A 17,014-nucleotide genomic window follows, 5' to 3' on the forward strand; every position below is an offset into this window, starting at 1 on the left:
TAGTATTATAATTTAAACAATAGCTTGAGTTTAAGTGATCATGCTTCTCTGGCTGATTCAGGGCAAAGCTCGTCAAAGACGCAGGCCACGGCTCGCCTTTGCACGTATATGTTTGCCCATTAAAAGTGTTGAAATGGAGGATGCAGAGTACTGGACTTATCCTCTTCCCCCCATGAGTCCATTAGAGGTGGTATATTACAGCCTGAAATTAGATGTTGTCCTGGGATCTGTGGTGTGGGGGCTGCTGGTGGATTAACCAAATGGAATCCTGGTGGATTAACTTGTGCTAAGGAAAAATAAGTTATACTGGTGCGGAGTGAAGGCCTTAAGTCTGTTTGTTATCCAGTATGCACAGTTTTCAGACACTTTATCAAAATTTCAGATACTATGCTGTACTGACCTATTGTCATGGCAACACAGTAGAGCTTTCTCTGATTGGCTAAAACTTACTTCACTGTGAATTCTGAAAGCTCAATGGCCTTTAAAACTGGATTTACAGGATAACAAACTAAAATCTCAAAATGCCATGGCAGACAGTTTCAGACTCTGGACATTCCAACTATTCTTTACTCTTTTTCAAGTAATCATCACACTTTTTAATTACTCCATTTGGGATAAATAAAGTGAAGCATTGACCCACTTCAGCTTCCTTTTAAGGTGTTACCTACACAGGAAAAGGAACTTTCTACTTGACCTTGTGACAGGCTACTCATTATGCCATTATCTAATCAGCAGAAATGGTTGTTTCTGTACGCTACACTGTGCTGCATAAAATTAAGCTGTGCTCATACATATTTGTGTAGAAGCAGCCCAGCACTGAGGGTGGCACTGATAAAGCGAAGGCCAGCACACTGAAGGAAAAAGCTCATGACAGCCAAAGCCTGCAAGATGTGCCACCTGTGCAGCCATCGACCCCAGAGAGGTACAGTCCCACCTACCAGTATTACCAGTTTAACTATCTTCTAGTGTTGTTAAACTGTTGCTTGTCCTAGACAGAACAGATTGTAGACGAGAGCAGTTTATTCTAACATCCTCTACAGCATCCCTTGAGAATGTTATGTTAAATGCTTTGTGTTATGACTTGCATTTTGTCTGTGAAATTGAGCATAGCTACAAATTAAATTTCACATGTTTCATGCCTTTGCTTTATCTGCAAGACTGTCTTTCTCATCCAAAAAATCTTATCTGTATTAGAATGTGGCCACACAGGAAATCTGACTCGCTTGTACTCATGGGAAAATATGGCCTCTGATTTACCTCAGCAGTGCTGACTCGTACGTCTGACTCCTGGCATAGCTTACAGATTCCCTTATATAGATGCAAAGCATCTGCAATGAGAAAAGGGAGAATCCTGAAATTCCGTAATCTGTGTGAAAGGATAGGATATTATTAATAATAAATACAAATCCTGCTACAACTAACTTTATGCAATGGTGCATTTTTGTTCAACAGGACAACAGGGTTTTTCAGAAAGATTCTGAAGAAGCGTCCACATAAAGAAGCTCACACCCCGGAAGATGGAGACTTGAGCCTAGCTTCCTTTTTGGATCAAAAAGAAGGTACATACTGCAAAGACAGCATATGATTATTTTAAATTATAATACTTTTACTCCATTAATGTGTTTTTTTTTTGTTGGTGTTGTTTTTTGATAGCAACTTCTCCATCACGCTCGCACAATTCAAAACCTCATGCGAGTCGACCCACTCGGACGGCCAGCATCAATATCAGTCACTCAACAACTCGGGCCTCTGAGCGGTGCAACTCCTCGCTCAACCGTGTGATCACCAATTCGAATGAGCTACGCCATCTTGATGAGTTCCTAGGCAATCAGGTCTAAAGAATAGATAGGAATGGAAGATGTTGATTGTGTGGTTATGCATAATAGTGCAATCAATTGATGAGTGATTGAAGAGTGTTAAGTCGTGTTTATAATGTATAAAATTTCTGACGAGCTTTGCATTATTCTTTCTCTTATGTGGTGTAGGTGAATGATCTGCGTTCAAGGGGAAAGCAGCTTTCAGGAACAGAGCACATCTTCATTACCGCCACGATGCAGTTCAGAGAAAACATCAAGGGGATGTACTCATTCTCTGTGAGTAGAGCTAATACAACACTCCCTAAAACTTAAACCAAACACTACAGTATAGACCAAATATGCCATGTCCTATCTGTGATGCCACTACATCAATTTGTTGGTTTGCTAGGTCAATATGTATTATGGGCATTAAAAGAAACTTGTAGTTCATGTTATTCACTTCTTCTTCACCAACAGAAACCACAAATTGGGTACGAGGCTTTGATGAAGAGCTACCACAATAAAGTGATCAATCTAGCTGGAGAAAAGCAGAAAGGTGAGGTGCCACTGGTGGTCAATCTCTTCCAGTCAGTTCTGGATGGTTTCATTAGAGCGGAGATCAAAAAAGAAGAGGCTGAACCAGCCAAGGTGAAAGTTCATGCATGCCCTGTTACCCTCTAGACTTTCATTAGCTGATTTAAATGGAAGTTATTTATCATTTGAATGCATGTTATCCTTTTGACTTACCTCGGATAAAATCTGTCTCAGCCCCCCAAAGGTCGTAAGATGAGAAGGAAGAAGGACAAGGGCGTAAGTATCCTTTCATCCTTTCATATTGACACTGCTTTGTGAATTGTGAAGAAATGTAAACATCTTGTCTGAATTTAGTTGGAGAATCCATTGGACCATGTGTTTACGAACTACCAAGTCAACATCATGCAGTCTTGTGATCAGTGCACGTCTTACATCTGGGGCATGGAGAAGGCCTACATGTGCAGTTGTGAGAATCTCTGATACATGCCCTATGGATTTGCTTTCATTCAGGCTGAGAACATTGTATGATGAGTTCCTTCTGTTTCAGATTGCAAAATGGTTTGCCATAAGAAGTGCATTTGTAAAATCGTCATAGACTGCTCTACTTTCTGCTCTAAGAAGGTAAGAATCCAATCTTCTAAGCAGTTTGGAGAAGCAGTCATTTTGGAATCTTGTTCAATTTGTTGACCTTTGTGTGCTGTGGGTCTAGTGTGATGATGAGCCAGGATCACAACACTTTGGTGTTCGTGTGGGCCACCTGGTCAACAACAAGACCCCTGTGCCAATCGTTCTGGAGATAATGATGGAGCACGTGGAAATGAATGGCCTGTACACAGAGGGCATTTACAGGAAGTCCGGCTCAGCCAATCGCATGAAGGAGCTACACCAGCTGTTGGAAACAGGTGAGCTATCATGGATGGTACCAGAACTCATTGGCACACTGGGAAGACGACCTCTCTGTAGTCTCACATAGTCATATTTTGGACTTTTTTTCTAGCTTATCCAGCCCACTCTTGATAACTTTTAAATAACCCTGTTTAATGGATGCATGTTTGTGTAGGACCAGAGAACGTTTGTCTTGAGGATTACCCAATCCATGCCGTCACTGGCCTGGTCAAACAGTGGTTAAGGGAGTTGCCTGAACCTCTCATGACCTTCACGCACTACAACGACTTCCTCCGTGCAATAGGTTGGTCCCCACAACACCCTTTTGGTAGCCCTTAGACATGCTGTAACTCTTTTGTTGTCCCTCATAGAACTGCCTGAAAAGCAAGAGCAATTGCAAGCCATTTACAGAGTTTTGGAACAGCTTCCGGCTGCCAACTTCAACACCTTGGAGAGACTCGTTTTCCATCTTGTCAGGTACAGATGACTACATGCAGTCTAACAAATTCTGTTAGTGCAAAACCATGTAGCTAGCCATCAAGTAAACGATCTGGTGTCATTTCAGGGTTGCAAAGGAGGAGAAGAGTAATCGGATGACGCCAAACTCTCTGGCCATTGTTTTTGCCCCCTGCATCCTCCGTTGTCTGGACAGCGCTGACCCACTCATGAGCATGAAAGACGTCGCCAAAACCACCACGTAAGGACTTCATATCCACACTGCAAATTAGAGAGTGTTGTTAAGAACAACATGAATGAAGTCAAAAGACTTAACCTTTACCTTTCCTCAGTTGTGTGGAGATGATACTAAACGAACAAATCCGGAGATACAATGAGAAAATGGAGGAGATCGAGCAGCTGGAATACGCTGAGGCACTGGCTGTCAATCAGCTCAAGCTTAAAAGACGAAACACGGTACACTTGACTTACCTGTCCTAGCAGGATGTCTTCTAGCATTGCTGTATAATTATTTGAAAGTGGTTTGTCTCCTGATGCCTGTGAAAAATGTGCATATTTTGCCCCCTGAACAATCACTTTTTCCAACAGTCTGCAACCTTCCATAAGGCTCCTATAGAGAGTAATTTTCGCAACACTTTTTTTGCTTCTCGTTTTTATGTCTTTATGTAGAGCTGGAATTTACCTCTCAGGTTTATCACTCCTTACAAAGAAGTGTCGGTACGTATGACCCTGTGGTGTTGTGAAGCCCAGTAGTTTGGCATGTTCATGCATCCGGTGTGCATGCCTCACAAATACTAACTCAAAACACTGCATGTGTTAGTGTTATTTTAGATCTGTAGACCAGGGTGTCAAGTGGATGTTGGTGTAGATGTGTGCTGGTTTTGGTTGGTCATTGCAGTGAATGGCATGAATTTCAAAGCTACGCAAAGTAAACTGCTGAAGATTAAACAATAGGGGTATTCTGTAATGTTTATTGTTTCTATAAATGCAGACAATAATGCAGAAAGATAAGCAGTCAGGTTTGACTCTTAATCTTTGTTTTTGGTTTCTACAAACCTTTGAAACTCATGTCATTATAACTTAGAGACTTTAATTGTGTTTAGTTCCATAATGAAATATAACATCCATCCAAGTGGTTTATATTCTCTCCCAGTAGACCTTTTCTCTTTCTCCAGATTGACTCACCTTTGAAACATCTGTAGCACTCCTCATTTTCATTCTACAAGGGATTGTTTTTCCCCTTTTTTAGACTTACCAAATGGGGACAGACTTGAGTCCAGTGAAAATGCTTAATACTGTAGTCCCTTCACTGAAGAACCTCCTGTCTTTCTGTGCTTCCTTTTTTGTGGCAACATGGGGAAAAACTTGGATTCATCTGTCTTTATCTTCAGTTGAAGATTGTATCTGTTTGGACTCTAGATTCGGGAGAAGCCAGGTTCCGACCTTTGTGCTGTACCTGAGAATGAGCCCCTGGATTCAGATACAGAAGCTGAGCGAAGCCTGATGGAGCGGATCAAGTCCATCAAGCAAGAAAAGTATGTAAATGTAGAAGTAGTCTCAGGACCACATTGCATGACTCTTGAACGTCTTTTTCTGGTTTATGTTCCAGAGAGGACCTTGCCTGCAGGCTACCTGAACTAGAACAGCCCGGTTCTGACCAGGAGAACCTGGACTCGGAGGCATCTGTCAGCTCTGAGAGCCTGTTGGATGAGCGAGCAGTCTGTTCAGACACGGAAGGTCAGTATTAAGGTACAGACTCTCTTTGTTTCCGACCAGTCCTTTGGTTTTCCTCTGCAGTAGTCACCCATGTGTGGGTCCTGTCCTTGTTGTGTGTGGCGCAGGTCTGGACGGGATGCTCCTGGCACATTTAAAGAGGGTGGCGGTGCCATCCGCTCTGTAGTAGGTTGTGATCTCATCTAACCCAAGTGTTTGTTATGTGCATGTTTGCGGTGATGGAATAAGACGCTGCATGTTGCCTCTCTTTTATGACTGTTGGTGGCATATCTTGGGTTCTGCTCTGGGCTTTCTTCTACTTTGGGGGTTGATTGGTTCTCTTTTCCTGTTGTAGGACAAACAATCGTAATCCCAAGATTATCCAAACCAGCTTGCCTTCCTAAATCTGTCACCCTGGCCCAAGGAGGCACCACATGGGCTGACGCCCCCTCTCTTCCTTCACTATCTTCTCCCAGGCTTCAGCTCCAGCGTCGCTGCCCTGTCATACCCAAAACGGTCAAGCTGCCCCCAGGAGTCTTGTGCCACCCAGCTGTACAGTCCCTCCCTCCCCGTAAAGCCCGGTCCCTCACCCTTGTCCAGCGGCGCGAGCAACCGGGCCGCCGCAAAGACAGCATCCAGTCCCTCTACATCGCTGCTGGAATAGATCTCCTCTTCCCGCCTTCACCTGCAGCCTCAGACACCACCAGCGCACAGGAGCTCCAGACCTCCTCACGACGTTTCTCAGACCCAGACATTGCTTTCGTAAAGGACGAGGTTTGAGTTGCAAAGTGGCATGCTCTCGAAAGAGCAATTTGATTGAATGACGTCATTGGCGCTGACTACTTGCCCTTTTATAGTGACTGATAAAAGAGAATGGTCTCACCTAGCACTTTTCCATACTAATAATATATTGGATTTTTAAAGATACTTTTTAGACTCTGATTTGTGTGGCATACAGGCATTGACATGCATCAATGCTTTGCTTTTTTTTAACTGTCTTGCACCTTTGTGTCTTTAACGAAGATGAAAACTAATTCAACCATGAGGAGTGATCCCTTGATGGTGTTTTGTGGATGGATTTATTCATGCACCCAAAGCTTTGTTCATCTTAAATGGACTTTTAAGCTGTAGATCCTCCTTATATTCCTGCACAAGAACTCAATGGATAAGTTTTGATTAGAAGGGGGAAGGATGCAGCACTAGCCATTTTCCTCTCGGACCAGAATGACATAACCGAATACAATTTTACATAACTCAGAACTTTTTCTTTTTTTCATTTTGGTAAACGATATGACACCTTGGATCTGCGTGGATATCTATTCAGAATAGCTTTGTGTAGGAAAGTTATTGGCCAAGCCATTGTGTTGAATACTAATGTCAAGAGTTACGAGTGCTGTTGATTGTTGAATGAAAAGTATGGAACGAATGCCGGCTGGATGTCTATGATGTAAATTACGTTTTGCATCACGAGGACCGTATGTGCCTACTAGTATTGCTGTTTTTGAGTCCTCTGTGACGTTTTTTGCATTTAATGGAGAAATGAAACTAATTATTTTCCTACAATACAGTTTGTACTTGACGCAAACCTGTGTGCTTTTCCTGTTTCTTACCCAGAATTCTTTGTGGCTTCCTTTTTCTCCGGAGGTACCACCGACCATCTATTCTTGCTGCTCCTGTCCTACACAATCCTTAACATCACCTTTAAATTAATGCAGACAGAACATCAATTAATGAACACAAATTATTCATTCATTATTGCTTTCGTATAAATTGTGTTTTATTAAGACATACTCATTTTTAATGCATTATTTAGTTTAAGTTTGAAAAAATATCAGTAGTGTGCAATTAAATTATAAACAAATGAAAAAAGGGTGCCATTTTTATCCTGATGTGGAGAATAAGAACTTCCAGAAATGCCTGTTCAAGTAAAATACAGAATGAATCCAGATAAAGGAATTAAGAGGTGCAGAGTCCGTGTTTCTGCTTTTCTATTTGATCTGCTTTGTATTTGACTAAATTCTGTGGGGCAAAAATAGAAGTATACAAATTTAATGTGAAAAATGTTTAAGCATGCAAAAATATAACTCTAGAACTACTGTGATTAGATAACAAGCACACAGAAACTCAAAGTGTATAACATTATTAGGAGTTATTACAACACCTTTGACCACCAGTTGTGTTCTGTGATAAATTCCCAAATCTGGGATGAAACAGAGGTATGTTCCTCCATCAGAGAGCTGCAGATTGGTGAGTTGGTGAGTAATATTATAAACATTCCTGTTGTCATTGTGTCTCCAGTGGACTGTCAGTGGTTTTTCAAGTTCAATATGTGTGTGACTGCACTTCAAGATGACAGAGTCTCCTTCAATGCCTCCAACTACGTGATTCAAAGAGGCTAGAAAACATGACTTTTCTTAGTTACAGATCTTTAATTATTGACTATTATCCTGTCAGCTTAAAGGAAAAGGCAAGCTTATTTTCAAAACATCCCCACGTTATGCTATTTCATTTTAAAAATGTCAGTCCGAAAAAGGATTAGATTTTTCAGCGTTCTATTGCAAAGACATAAAACAGGGTCATTGCGATTCGAATATATTCTGTAATTGACACATGAGCTCAATATCACTAAAACAACAAATTTCTCGTATGTGTAAACATACTTGTTTCTGATTATGTCACAAGCCGAAAAACCCTTCCAAATCTCATGAGTAGCCTACATCTAACCGAAAATGAACACTGAGAGACTGTAATATATTACACTTAACGTGCCATATGGATGAAGTCAGTACATGTTGAAGTCTGCTGTTGCTGTATGATAATGATATGATAATGGCTAGGCCTACATATAACTCAATAGGTGCACATTATCTAAACGAAGAACCAAAAACATATTTTTGAATTTAAAAATATATTTATTTTATTTACAAGTGTGTACTATATAAATAAAAATATTTAGTTGTAGAAATAAAGCTGTACACGTTTTTAAATATTTATACACTCCCCCAGCCCCCACATACACAAATTATTCCAAAATAGTGTTATCAAAAAAAGAAAGTATATGCTAATTAAATTACATTGATTCCCTAGCTAGATGCATATATATATATATATAGCCTATCATTAGAGTGTTTTGTCTTTAGGGATGTAGGGGTGTTTGTTTTTGTCAGTTGAACTGCAGTGTGGATGCTATTCCAGTCTTCATACACGGGAAGGTCATCGGTTGTAATCATGGGCAGGTTTGTCTCCTCTGAAAAAGGCTTTGTGTCTGTTCTCTTCTCATTAGATCCTGTAACAAAAGAAGCATAGAAGGTAAAAATAGTGTTTACATGTTCCTATCAATCCAAAAATGTAATTATTTTCCCAATACAATGATGGATAACTATCCACAATGAATTAAGCCACACTGACAAAGACAACTATTTTCACTAACAGTTTCCATTGAAATGACTTCACCTACTCACATGAGCGACAAAACTGAACGTATGAACGACCATCGCTCCTTCTCTGATGATCTGTAGATTATAATGACCGTAATGTTCAGGTGTGATGCTTGAGATGGTCAGAGATCCGGTGTTGTGGTCCAGTTTCAACTTGTCTTTGAACATTTCTTCATTACATAGGTATTCCTCGTTGTTGGTTTTATTCAGTCTAGCTATGATAACAAATTTGGCACTATTGGCATCTTTGGAATCAACAAACTTCCACCATATTATGTCAGTTTCCTGTGTTTCAGTCAGATAAGTGTTTAGTTTGACTGAGTGGTCTTCACTCATTTGCACCAAGGTGACGTCATCTTCTTTCAGAAACACACCTGGAGAACAAACAGAAACGGACAACATGATTGAACACGCCGGAGTCTCCCAATCTATAGACTCTTGAAACGCCTATCAGTTGCCAATCATCCTTGGCTTGAGAAGACACAGCAACACCCTCTTTCACCCACAACTCCCGCCAAACAAGTGCTGATTTGATAGCTGTGCAATGCAGCATTTCACCTAGTCACTCCCTATAGGGTAACCCGCTTAGGTTGCTTTGGATAAGTGTCAGCAAAATGAATGTAGTCTGAAATTTTCAAACCTGCAGCAGACAAATGCAAGTTAGAAGGTGAGATTTAGTATGCACAGTTATGCTATATCTGGAATAGATAATACTCCAAAAACAGTGGCATTTATTGTAAAGTGGGAACAGTTTTGGAGTTTCCCACTCTGTGTGTCAGTCACACCTTTCACCTGAAGACGGTCTATAACCAGTTCCTCCTGTTATCTGTTCAGCCTCACACCCAGCTAACAGAACTTTACGTTCTGGCAAGTTCCTCTCAAAGTGTTCTTCCAGTAACACGAATAGAATTTGCTAAATTATAAAATGTAATGTCCCCTTAATGTTTTCCCTAACATTCTTGCAAGAGAAAAAAAAAACGATCGTTAAAAACTGGACATTTTATATCAGGGAACATTCACAAATAAACTTTAGAATGTTCCAGAAAACATTAAAAAGTTACATTTGAATAATGTTTGCTACATGTTAAAATGGAATGTTATCGTAACGGGATAGTTCACTACAATTTATTTATTTTTCCCATACGATGTAAGTCGGTGTGTACTGCAGCTGTTTGGTTACCAATATTCTTCGAAATATTGTCTTTTGTGTTCAACAGAATAAAGAAATGCATACAGGTTTAGAACAGCTTGAGGATGATTAAATATGACTTTTTTTTATTTTGGGCTAAACTATCCCTTTTATGCTGCCTCTAACATCCTCATAACAAAGACATTTTTTTTTAATTATTTAAAAAAGAATTGGAAGTTTTAAATATTCCGAGAAGATTTTGCCCTGCCATTTTTGATTTTATGCTATTTTCGAATCCGCTTCACGACAACATTCCCAATATGCTTAACTTGACAAGAACCAGAAATAATAACCACATATTACCATACAGTATCTTACCGTTTAGCTCCATAGCTAGCAAAGGAACTAAAAATCACAGACTTCATTAAAGAACAACATTTGATCTGTCTAGTAAGGTACAAACAGATGTAAAGTAACTTACCATTTTTTGAATCAATAAACATTTCTCCATTTGCTGAAACAAACACATAATCCCTGTGAGTGTGGATTTATACAAACACGAGAGATTCAGTAGTGAAGTATCTTACCATTGTCGGCCTGAACCAACCCTTAACATTCATCACATGACTTAAATTTCATTTTATTATTTATAACTATAATATGATTACTTTAGCGTGTAATGATGTTTGAGAACAAAGCTACATACGAGTAAGTACACATGTTAAATTGAACCTTACCTTTATTTAGCTTGATAAGTTCTCCATTAGGTTTGTCTGTATAAACAATCAGTTATTGTAAATAAACTGATAACTTCATGCACAACTATATTTTGTAATATTTGCTGTAGGTAACACACACTACCTTCGACTTCTTGTGTAGGCGTCTTGTGATGACAGTAATAATAAATACCACACAAAACTGCAGCCACAGCCAAAGCACCAGCACAAACCAGTGCCACATGAGCTGCGGATAAACCCGGTGCTATAAAGGAAAGAGAGAGACGATATTAATGTAGTACTGAAGTACTAGAGCATGACCAGCTGATATCAGCTCTATGAGAATTAGCTAATAGCTGCCATACCTTCACATGTGTGACAGAGCTGAGTGATGTCCAGATGTTGAGTCTGGTTGCTGATGGGATTGTTGAGCACACAGCTGTAGCTGTTTTTATCCTGATATTCCACCTCCAGAGGTAGAGAGAGACTGATGCTGAGATCAGACACACTGATGCTGGACAATAAACTGTTTCCTTTGTACCAGGAGAGAGTCACATGACCCACATTCACCACTGAACACACCAATGAACAATATGAGGATGATGATGAAAAAGAAGAACAGTTTCTGCTGATGACAGGAACAGGCAGAAATGCTGGAAAGCATGAGAGAATAAGGTCTATAATGGATCCACACTGCAATGCAATGAAATCAAGCCGAATGCATCTAGAAAACGACTCACCGGAAACAGCAATGCTGAATTTTTTGGGTGTGACTTCTTTTCCATCAAAGATCTGTAGAAATCCGTAATCTCCAGCGTGTTCAGTTGTGATGTTTGTGATGGTCAGAGATCCAGTTTGATCGTCCAGCTTCAGTCTCTCTCTGAATCTCTCATCAAGAACATCCTCATATAATGAGATCTTATTGGAAATTCTGTTTATTTGAGCTATTCGAGTGCTGTCCGATCCATACGTCCACAGTATCAGATCAGCCTTCTGTGTTTCAGTAACATCAGTATATAAAGTGACAGAATCTCCCTCCATCGCTGACACAGACTGTATTTCAACCATAAAACTAAACACGTCTGCAGAACAGAGACCGTTTTAGAGATTTAGTCTAGTCCAAGGGTTAATATTCTACTAATTAATGCCATTTCTTCTCTATTCAGCCTTATAGTGTGGAGAAGAGTGGAGTCCACATTTCAAGGATATTGTGTTTGAATACACGAAAACTGTCTTCTCACAGAATTTTTTTTTTTTTACTTAAGCTCCACAAAACAGACCAAAAAAATTATGTTAATGAGTATAAATAATATCTGTGACCCTGGAGCACAAAAGCAGTCTTGAGTCTCTGGGGTATATTTGTAGCAATAGCCAAAAAACATTGTATGGGTCAAAATGATTGATTTTTCTTTTTATGCCAAAAATCATTAAGATTAAAAGTAAAGATCATGTTCCATGAAGATATTTAGTAAATGTCATACCAAAAAATACATCAAAACTTAATTTTCGATTAGTAATAAGCATTAATAAGAATTCACTTAGACAACTTTAAAGATTTTTTTTAGCACCATCAGATTCCAGATTTTCAGATAGTTGTATCTCTCCTATCCTAACAAACCATACATCAATGGAAATATTATTTATTCAGCTTTCAGGTGACGTATAAATCTCAATTTCGTCCTAAAATTGACACTTAAAACAAAAACGGTTGTGTGGTCCAGGGTCACCTGATATATCACACAGATATTAACGTTTTTGTCTTTAAGTCTCGAAACCATTTAAATCCACTCACCATCCACGAGCAACAGAACAAAATATACAACAAAAGTCTCCATATTTCTGAACATGTGAGAAAAAGATCAGTAAATGTTGTCCATTGTAGTTGTTAAACTGTTCCGTCGAGTCTTGAAGCGTTCGATCGGTTCCTAAACGAGCTAAACCGCACACACAGAGAGACTATTACTAGCATAACTACTTTTGCACACGTGATTTTTTCATATTCAACTTTCAGAGTGACGCTTTGACGTGAACGAATGGGTGAACGACACCAGTAGGAAAAAAGTTCAAGGTTTAATTAAAATATCATACTTACCAATACAGTTAGTCCTAGGTTTACAGCACGTGACATAGATGCAACATGATGAATTTCATAAGATAAAATTTTTATTATAAAAAATTTAGTTGACAACTGTTTGAAACAGTGCAAGTTTTAGATTGTCCACTAGAGGACAGAAAACGATTAAATATTACTCTTTCGTTTATCTACACTAAACAATATTAAAACGAACACTATAAAAAGTAACAGACATGCAATGCACATAAACATGCATAACAAACAAGGTCAGGTTACATCGACTGTAAAATAACAAAAAGTTCGTGTAAAATCAGCATGTAGCTTCACACTTTTCACCTGTTTTAAAGCTGATTTTTTTATTCGAAATAAGGATAATGTAACAGTCACTTCATATGCGTTTTCAGCAATCTCTCCATTCATCAATGATTTTGCCATCTCTGGCGCGTTTTCTGAGGAATCTGTAATAAATAAATAAAATAAAAACATTGACAGATTGTCGTTGGATTAATTGGTCGTTTCAGATCATCTGACTTGTTCAGTGTTAATGGATCTTTATTCTAAATGATCTGAGATTCTCAGTAAATGTTTTGGGGATCATATTTGGTCCATTCCTGGAGATATTTAACAACTGGAAGACTTGACCTACTCTCTTCTGAGATCTTCTGTCTCTCACTGATGATGTGTAGTTTGTAATGTCCGTAGTGTTTCTGATGGTCAGAGATCCAGTATTGTGGCCCAGTTGCAACCTGTTTTTGAATCTTTCTTCATTATATAGGTCTTCCTAAGTCTTCGTTTTATCCCGTTTAGCTTTGACAGGAAATTAAAAAATGCTGGAAAGTCATTTTGGTCAAATTTATCCTCCCACAGAACTTCTACAACTTTTATCTAGTTGCATTGACTGTCCATTGGGTCTCCTAAGGCTTCACCGCTGTTGTGCTTTTCTGAGCTTTAATAGGATAAACGGTTTTAAGTTGCTTTGTAAATGTAAATGTTCTTTGTAATGGTATCAGCCAAATAGACCCAATTGAGAACCTTCAAATTGCTTAGCTGTCCGATAACTTACAGTTTTGTGAATGTCTCTGCTGATCAGGTGTTTCTGCACCTGCTGAAAACAAAACAAAAAACCACCAAACATGCAGAGAGATTCAGTAATACAGTATCTTACCATTGTTTGGACGATCAACATCCCCAGCATTCACAGGAACTATAACTAAACAATCATCTAATCCAATAAAGCCATTTGTCATAACTTCAATATTACAACCCTAGAGTTCTTTGTAAAGAGGTTTGATATACAGTACAGACCAAAAGTTTGGACACACCTTCTCATTCAAAGAGTTTTCTTTATTTTCATGACTATGAAAATTGTAGAGTCCCACTGAAGGCATCAAGGGCTATTTGAGCAAGAAGAAGAGTGATGGGGTGCTGCGCCAGATGACCTGGCCTCCACAGTCACCGGACCTGAACCCAATCGAGATGGTTTAGGGGTGAGCTGGACCGCAGACAGAAGGCAAAAGGGCCAACAAGTGCTAAGCATCTCTCGGGGAACTCCTTCAAGACTGTTGGAAGACCATTTCAGGTGACTACCTCTTGAAGCTCAAGAGAATGCCAAGAGTGTGCAAAGCAGTAATCAAAGCAAAAGGTGGCTACTTTGAAGAACCTACAATATGACATATTTTCAGTCGTTTCACACTTTTTTGTTATGTATATAATTCCATATATAATTCCACATGTGTTAATTCATAGTTTTGATGCCTTCTGTGTGAATCTACAATTTTCATAGTCATGAAAATAAAGAAAACTCTTTGAATGAGAAGGTGTGTCCAAACTTTTGGTCTGTACTGTACTGTGACCGGAATATGAACACAACACAAAGTCTCAAGTTAAGTGTTTTCCTCCCTTTGAAACCATTATTTGAAAATGCTATTGCTTAATGCATTAAGAACAGTTATTAAAAAAGCAAAGCATAACACCTTATTGATAAAGCATAGTGTAACACGCCAATAAAATTCAAAGGAGTAAAGGAAGAGACAAACAGTTTCCTGACTGGACAAGATCATTTAATTTGGGCATCGATAGCCAAGGAGACTCAAGCACACAACCATAATAAATACAAATATGGCGTTTATTCTTATACAATAGCCTACTACAAATCATTAGCCTCAAAAGGGCAAAGCGGCAGGTTAAGATGGGTGTCACATATAATTAATATTGTGTTTGACCGATCACAAGTTACCTAGAATAAGTAAGCAATCAACGAGCAGAAAGGTATTCAGCAGAGGGTTTCAACATCTAGAAATTAGTTAATGTGCCACCAGTTAAACACAATTTCATGACACATCAAACACCAAAGGAATCAAAATCTATATGTGAATCAGTTAAATTACACACTACAATACACACCAAAAGGCCACTCAGTACATGCCCACTATAATACTCCCTATATACACACACACTAACAATTACAAACACATACAAAGGCCGGGGGACTGGTAACAATTAGTCAATCAGTATCAGAATTAAACCAACCACCAACTTGTTTTTGGGCTTGATTACAGGCAGCCACTAATCTTTTATGATGGTTATGCACCCAACTGTCAACGGTCCCCATAAATCTATCTCCCCAGCCCAGCATAATGTCAATGGGAAATTTTGCATGACGGACAAACATGAAAAAATATGAGATATAGCCTGTAGAAGGGTGAGGGGTGTTATTGTAGGCCTGTACCAATTCTGCCACATACTGGTCCCAAGCCTTGGTCTGATCATCCTTTAAAGTGTCCAGCATACTCAACAGTGTCAAATTAAAACGTTCACATTGTCCATTTCCTGATGGGTGATAGGGAGTCATATGAGACTTACTGATATTACACAATGAGCATAGCTCTTTAATGACCCTTGATTCAAAATTTGGGCCCTGGTTAGATTGCAACTGATCAAACCTCCCAAAAATTACTGTAAAAAATGTTTCCACAACACCCTTGCAGTAGTCACCGCCTTCTGGTCCGTAGTAGGCACTGCAACTGAATTATTCTTTTTATTTTTTTATTTAACCACATCAACTCTGGGGACCCACCGGTGGGTCCAATATTGCATATGCCTAATTCTCAAAAAATCAAAATAACAGCTGAAGTGGTTAACCCTTATTTAACCAGGGAAATCCTTTGAGAACAAGTCTCTTTTACAAAGGAGCCCTGGCCAGGAAAGCCGCCATAAAAAGTTCCACATAAAATACATACAATGAAATGAACATACAAGACATAGTACATCAACAGTACATGAACCAACGTGGAAATCATGACCAAAAGAGACCAAATTATCAAGTTTTAAATCATTCTGTAACAGGTTCCATGCTGATGGGGCAGAAATTCTAAATGCTTGCTTCCCCAATGCTGTGTGAGCCCTAGGCACAACCAGGTTAAAATTATCATTAGACCGCAGAGAGCAAGTGCTGACTTTAAAGGACATAAGCCTACATAAATAAGGGGGCAATGTCCCAATGATGGATTTATATATAAACAATCGCCACCGGGTTAGTCTGCGCTGAGCAAGGGAGGGCCACTGGACTAGATTATACAGAGTGTGTGAAAGGCTTGCACCCTGTAATAAATCTCAATGCACCATGATAAGCTGAATCCAATTGGTGCAAATATTTATTAGGGGCGTGCATATATAAAAAAAATCACCATAGTCCAAAGGAGGCAGGAAAGTAGACTCGACCAATTTCTTCCTTGTTACAAAAGAAAAACAGGCCCTATTCCTTAAATAGAACCCTAGTTTTAACCTTTTAAGTTTCTGGGCTAAATTTTGGATATGAGCTTTAAAAGTCAAATGGTCGTCAAGTAAAAGCCCTAAGTACTTGTACTCAGCCACACGCTCTATTAGATTTCCCTGCAGAGTAAAAATTTTTGGAAGGATAGTTGTGGAGTTCCTAATATTTGAGAACAGTACTGTCTTGGTTTTACTTTCATTCAACACAAGCTTCAAGTCGGACATCCGAGATTGTACAGTGTCGAAGGCATCCTGCAGATACTGAAAAGTCTGGTGAAGGGTCTCTCCACAGGTGTAAATAATTGTGTCGTCAGCATAAAAATGAAACAGAGCATTATGGACATTTGAACCAAGGTCATTTACATAAATGGTAAATAAAAGTGGGCCCAGCACCGATCCCTGTGGGACCCCTGATACAACTTGTAAAAAACCTGAAGAGATACCATCAAAGGTGACGCACTGAGTCCTATCTGAGAGATAATTTTCAAGCTGCCTTCTCAGTA

At 39.2% G+C, this 17,014-nt stretch overlaps 2 protein-coding genes across 4 annotated transcripts in view; one reads left to right on the top strand and one right to left on the bottom strand.

Moving 5' to 3' along the window:
* LOC132131256 (unconventional myosin-IXb-like) overlaps positions 1–6,969 on the top strand; it is a 38,090-nt gene extending 31,121 nt beyond the window's left edge. For both annotated transcript variants that reach the window (XM_059543279.1, XM_059543278.1), the window contains 17 exons: positions 804–922; positions 1,453–1,559; positions 1,654–1,832; positions 1,986–2,093; positions 2,274–2,444; positions 2,565–2,606; positions 2,685–2,796; positions 2,878–2,951; positions 3,040–3,232; positions 3,391–3,519; positions 3,587–3,692; positions 3,781–3,912; positions 4,004–4,127; positions 4,341–4,388; positions 5,091–5,206; positions 5,281–5,408; positions 5,740–6,969. In XM_059543279.1, the coding sequence (XP_059399262.1) occupies positions 804–922; positions 1,453–1,559; positions 1,654–1,832; positions 1,986–2,093; positions 2,274–2,444; positions 2,565–2,606; positions 2,685–2,796; positions 2,878–2,951; positions 3,040–3,232; positions 3,391–3,519; positions 3,587–3,692; positions 3,781–3,912; positions 4,004–4,127; positions 4,341–4,388; positions 5,091–5,206; positions 5,281–5,408; positions 5,740–6,164 (2,313 nt within the window). In that variant the 3' untranslated portion in view covers positions 6,165–6,969. The remainder of the gene's footprint in view (positions 1–803; positions 923–1,452; positions 1,560–1,653; positions 1,833–1,985; positions 2,094–2,273; positions 2,445–2,564; positions 2,607–2,684; positions 2,797–2,877; positions 2,952–3,039; positions 3,233–3,390; positions 3,520–3,586; positions 3,693–3,780; positions 3,913–4,003; positions 4,128–4,340; positions 4,389–5,090; positions 5,207–5,280; positions 5,409–5,739) is intronic.
* A 1,593-nt stretch (positions 6,970–8,562) lies between these two features.
* On the bottom strand, positions 8,563–12,569 carry LOC132131549 (SLAM family member 5-like). Of its 2 annotated transcripts, XM_059543602.1 has the most exons (7): positions 12,459–12,569; positions 11,407–11,748; positions 10,812–11,319; positions 10,688–10,723; positions 10,432–10,464; positions 8,846–9,195; positions 8,563–8,670 (listed from the first exon to the last, which is right to left on the bottom strand). In XM_059543602.1, the coding sequence occupies exons 1-3, from the start codon at positions 12,511–12,513 to the stop codon at positions 11,012–11,014; spliced, it is 705 nt and encodes a 234-aa protein (XP_059399585.1). In that variant the 5' UTR covers positions 12,514–12,569; the 3' UTR covers positions 8,563–8,670; positions 8,846–9,195; positions 10,432–10,464; positions 10,688–10,723; positions 10,812–11,011. The 2 variants fall into 2 exon arrangements, with proteins under 2 accessions (XP_059399585.1, XP_059399584.1); XM_059543601.1 differs by lacking the exons at positions 8,563–8,670; positions 8,846–9,195; positions 10,432–10,464 and having other exon boundaries at positions 10,566–11,748.
* Positions 12,570–17,014: the final 4,445 nt, after the last annotated feature.

Source organism: Carassius carassius, chromosome 48 (genome assembly GCF_963082965.1).
Source record: "Carassius carassius chromosome 48, fCarCar2.1, whole genome shotgun sequence".
Lineage (NCBI taxonomy): Eukaryota > Metazoa > Chordata > Actinopteri > Cypriniformes > Cyprinidae > Carassius > Carassius carassius.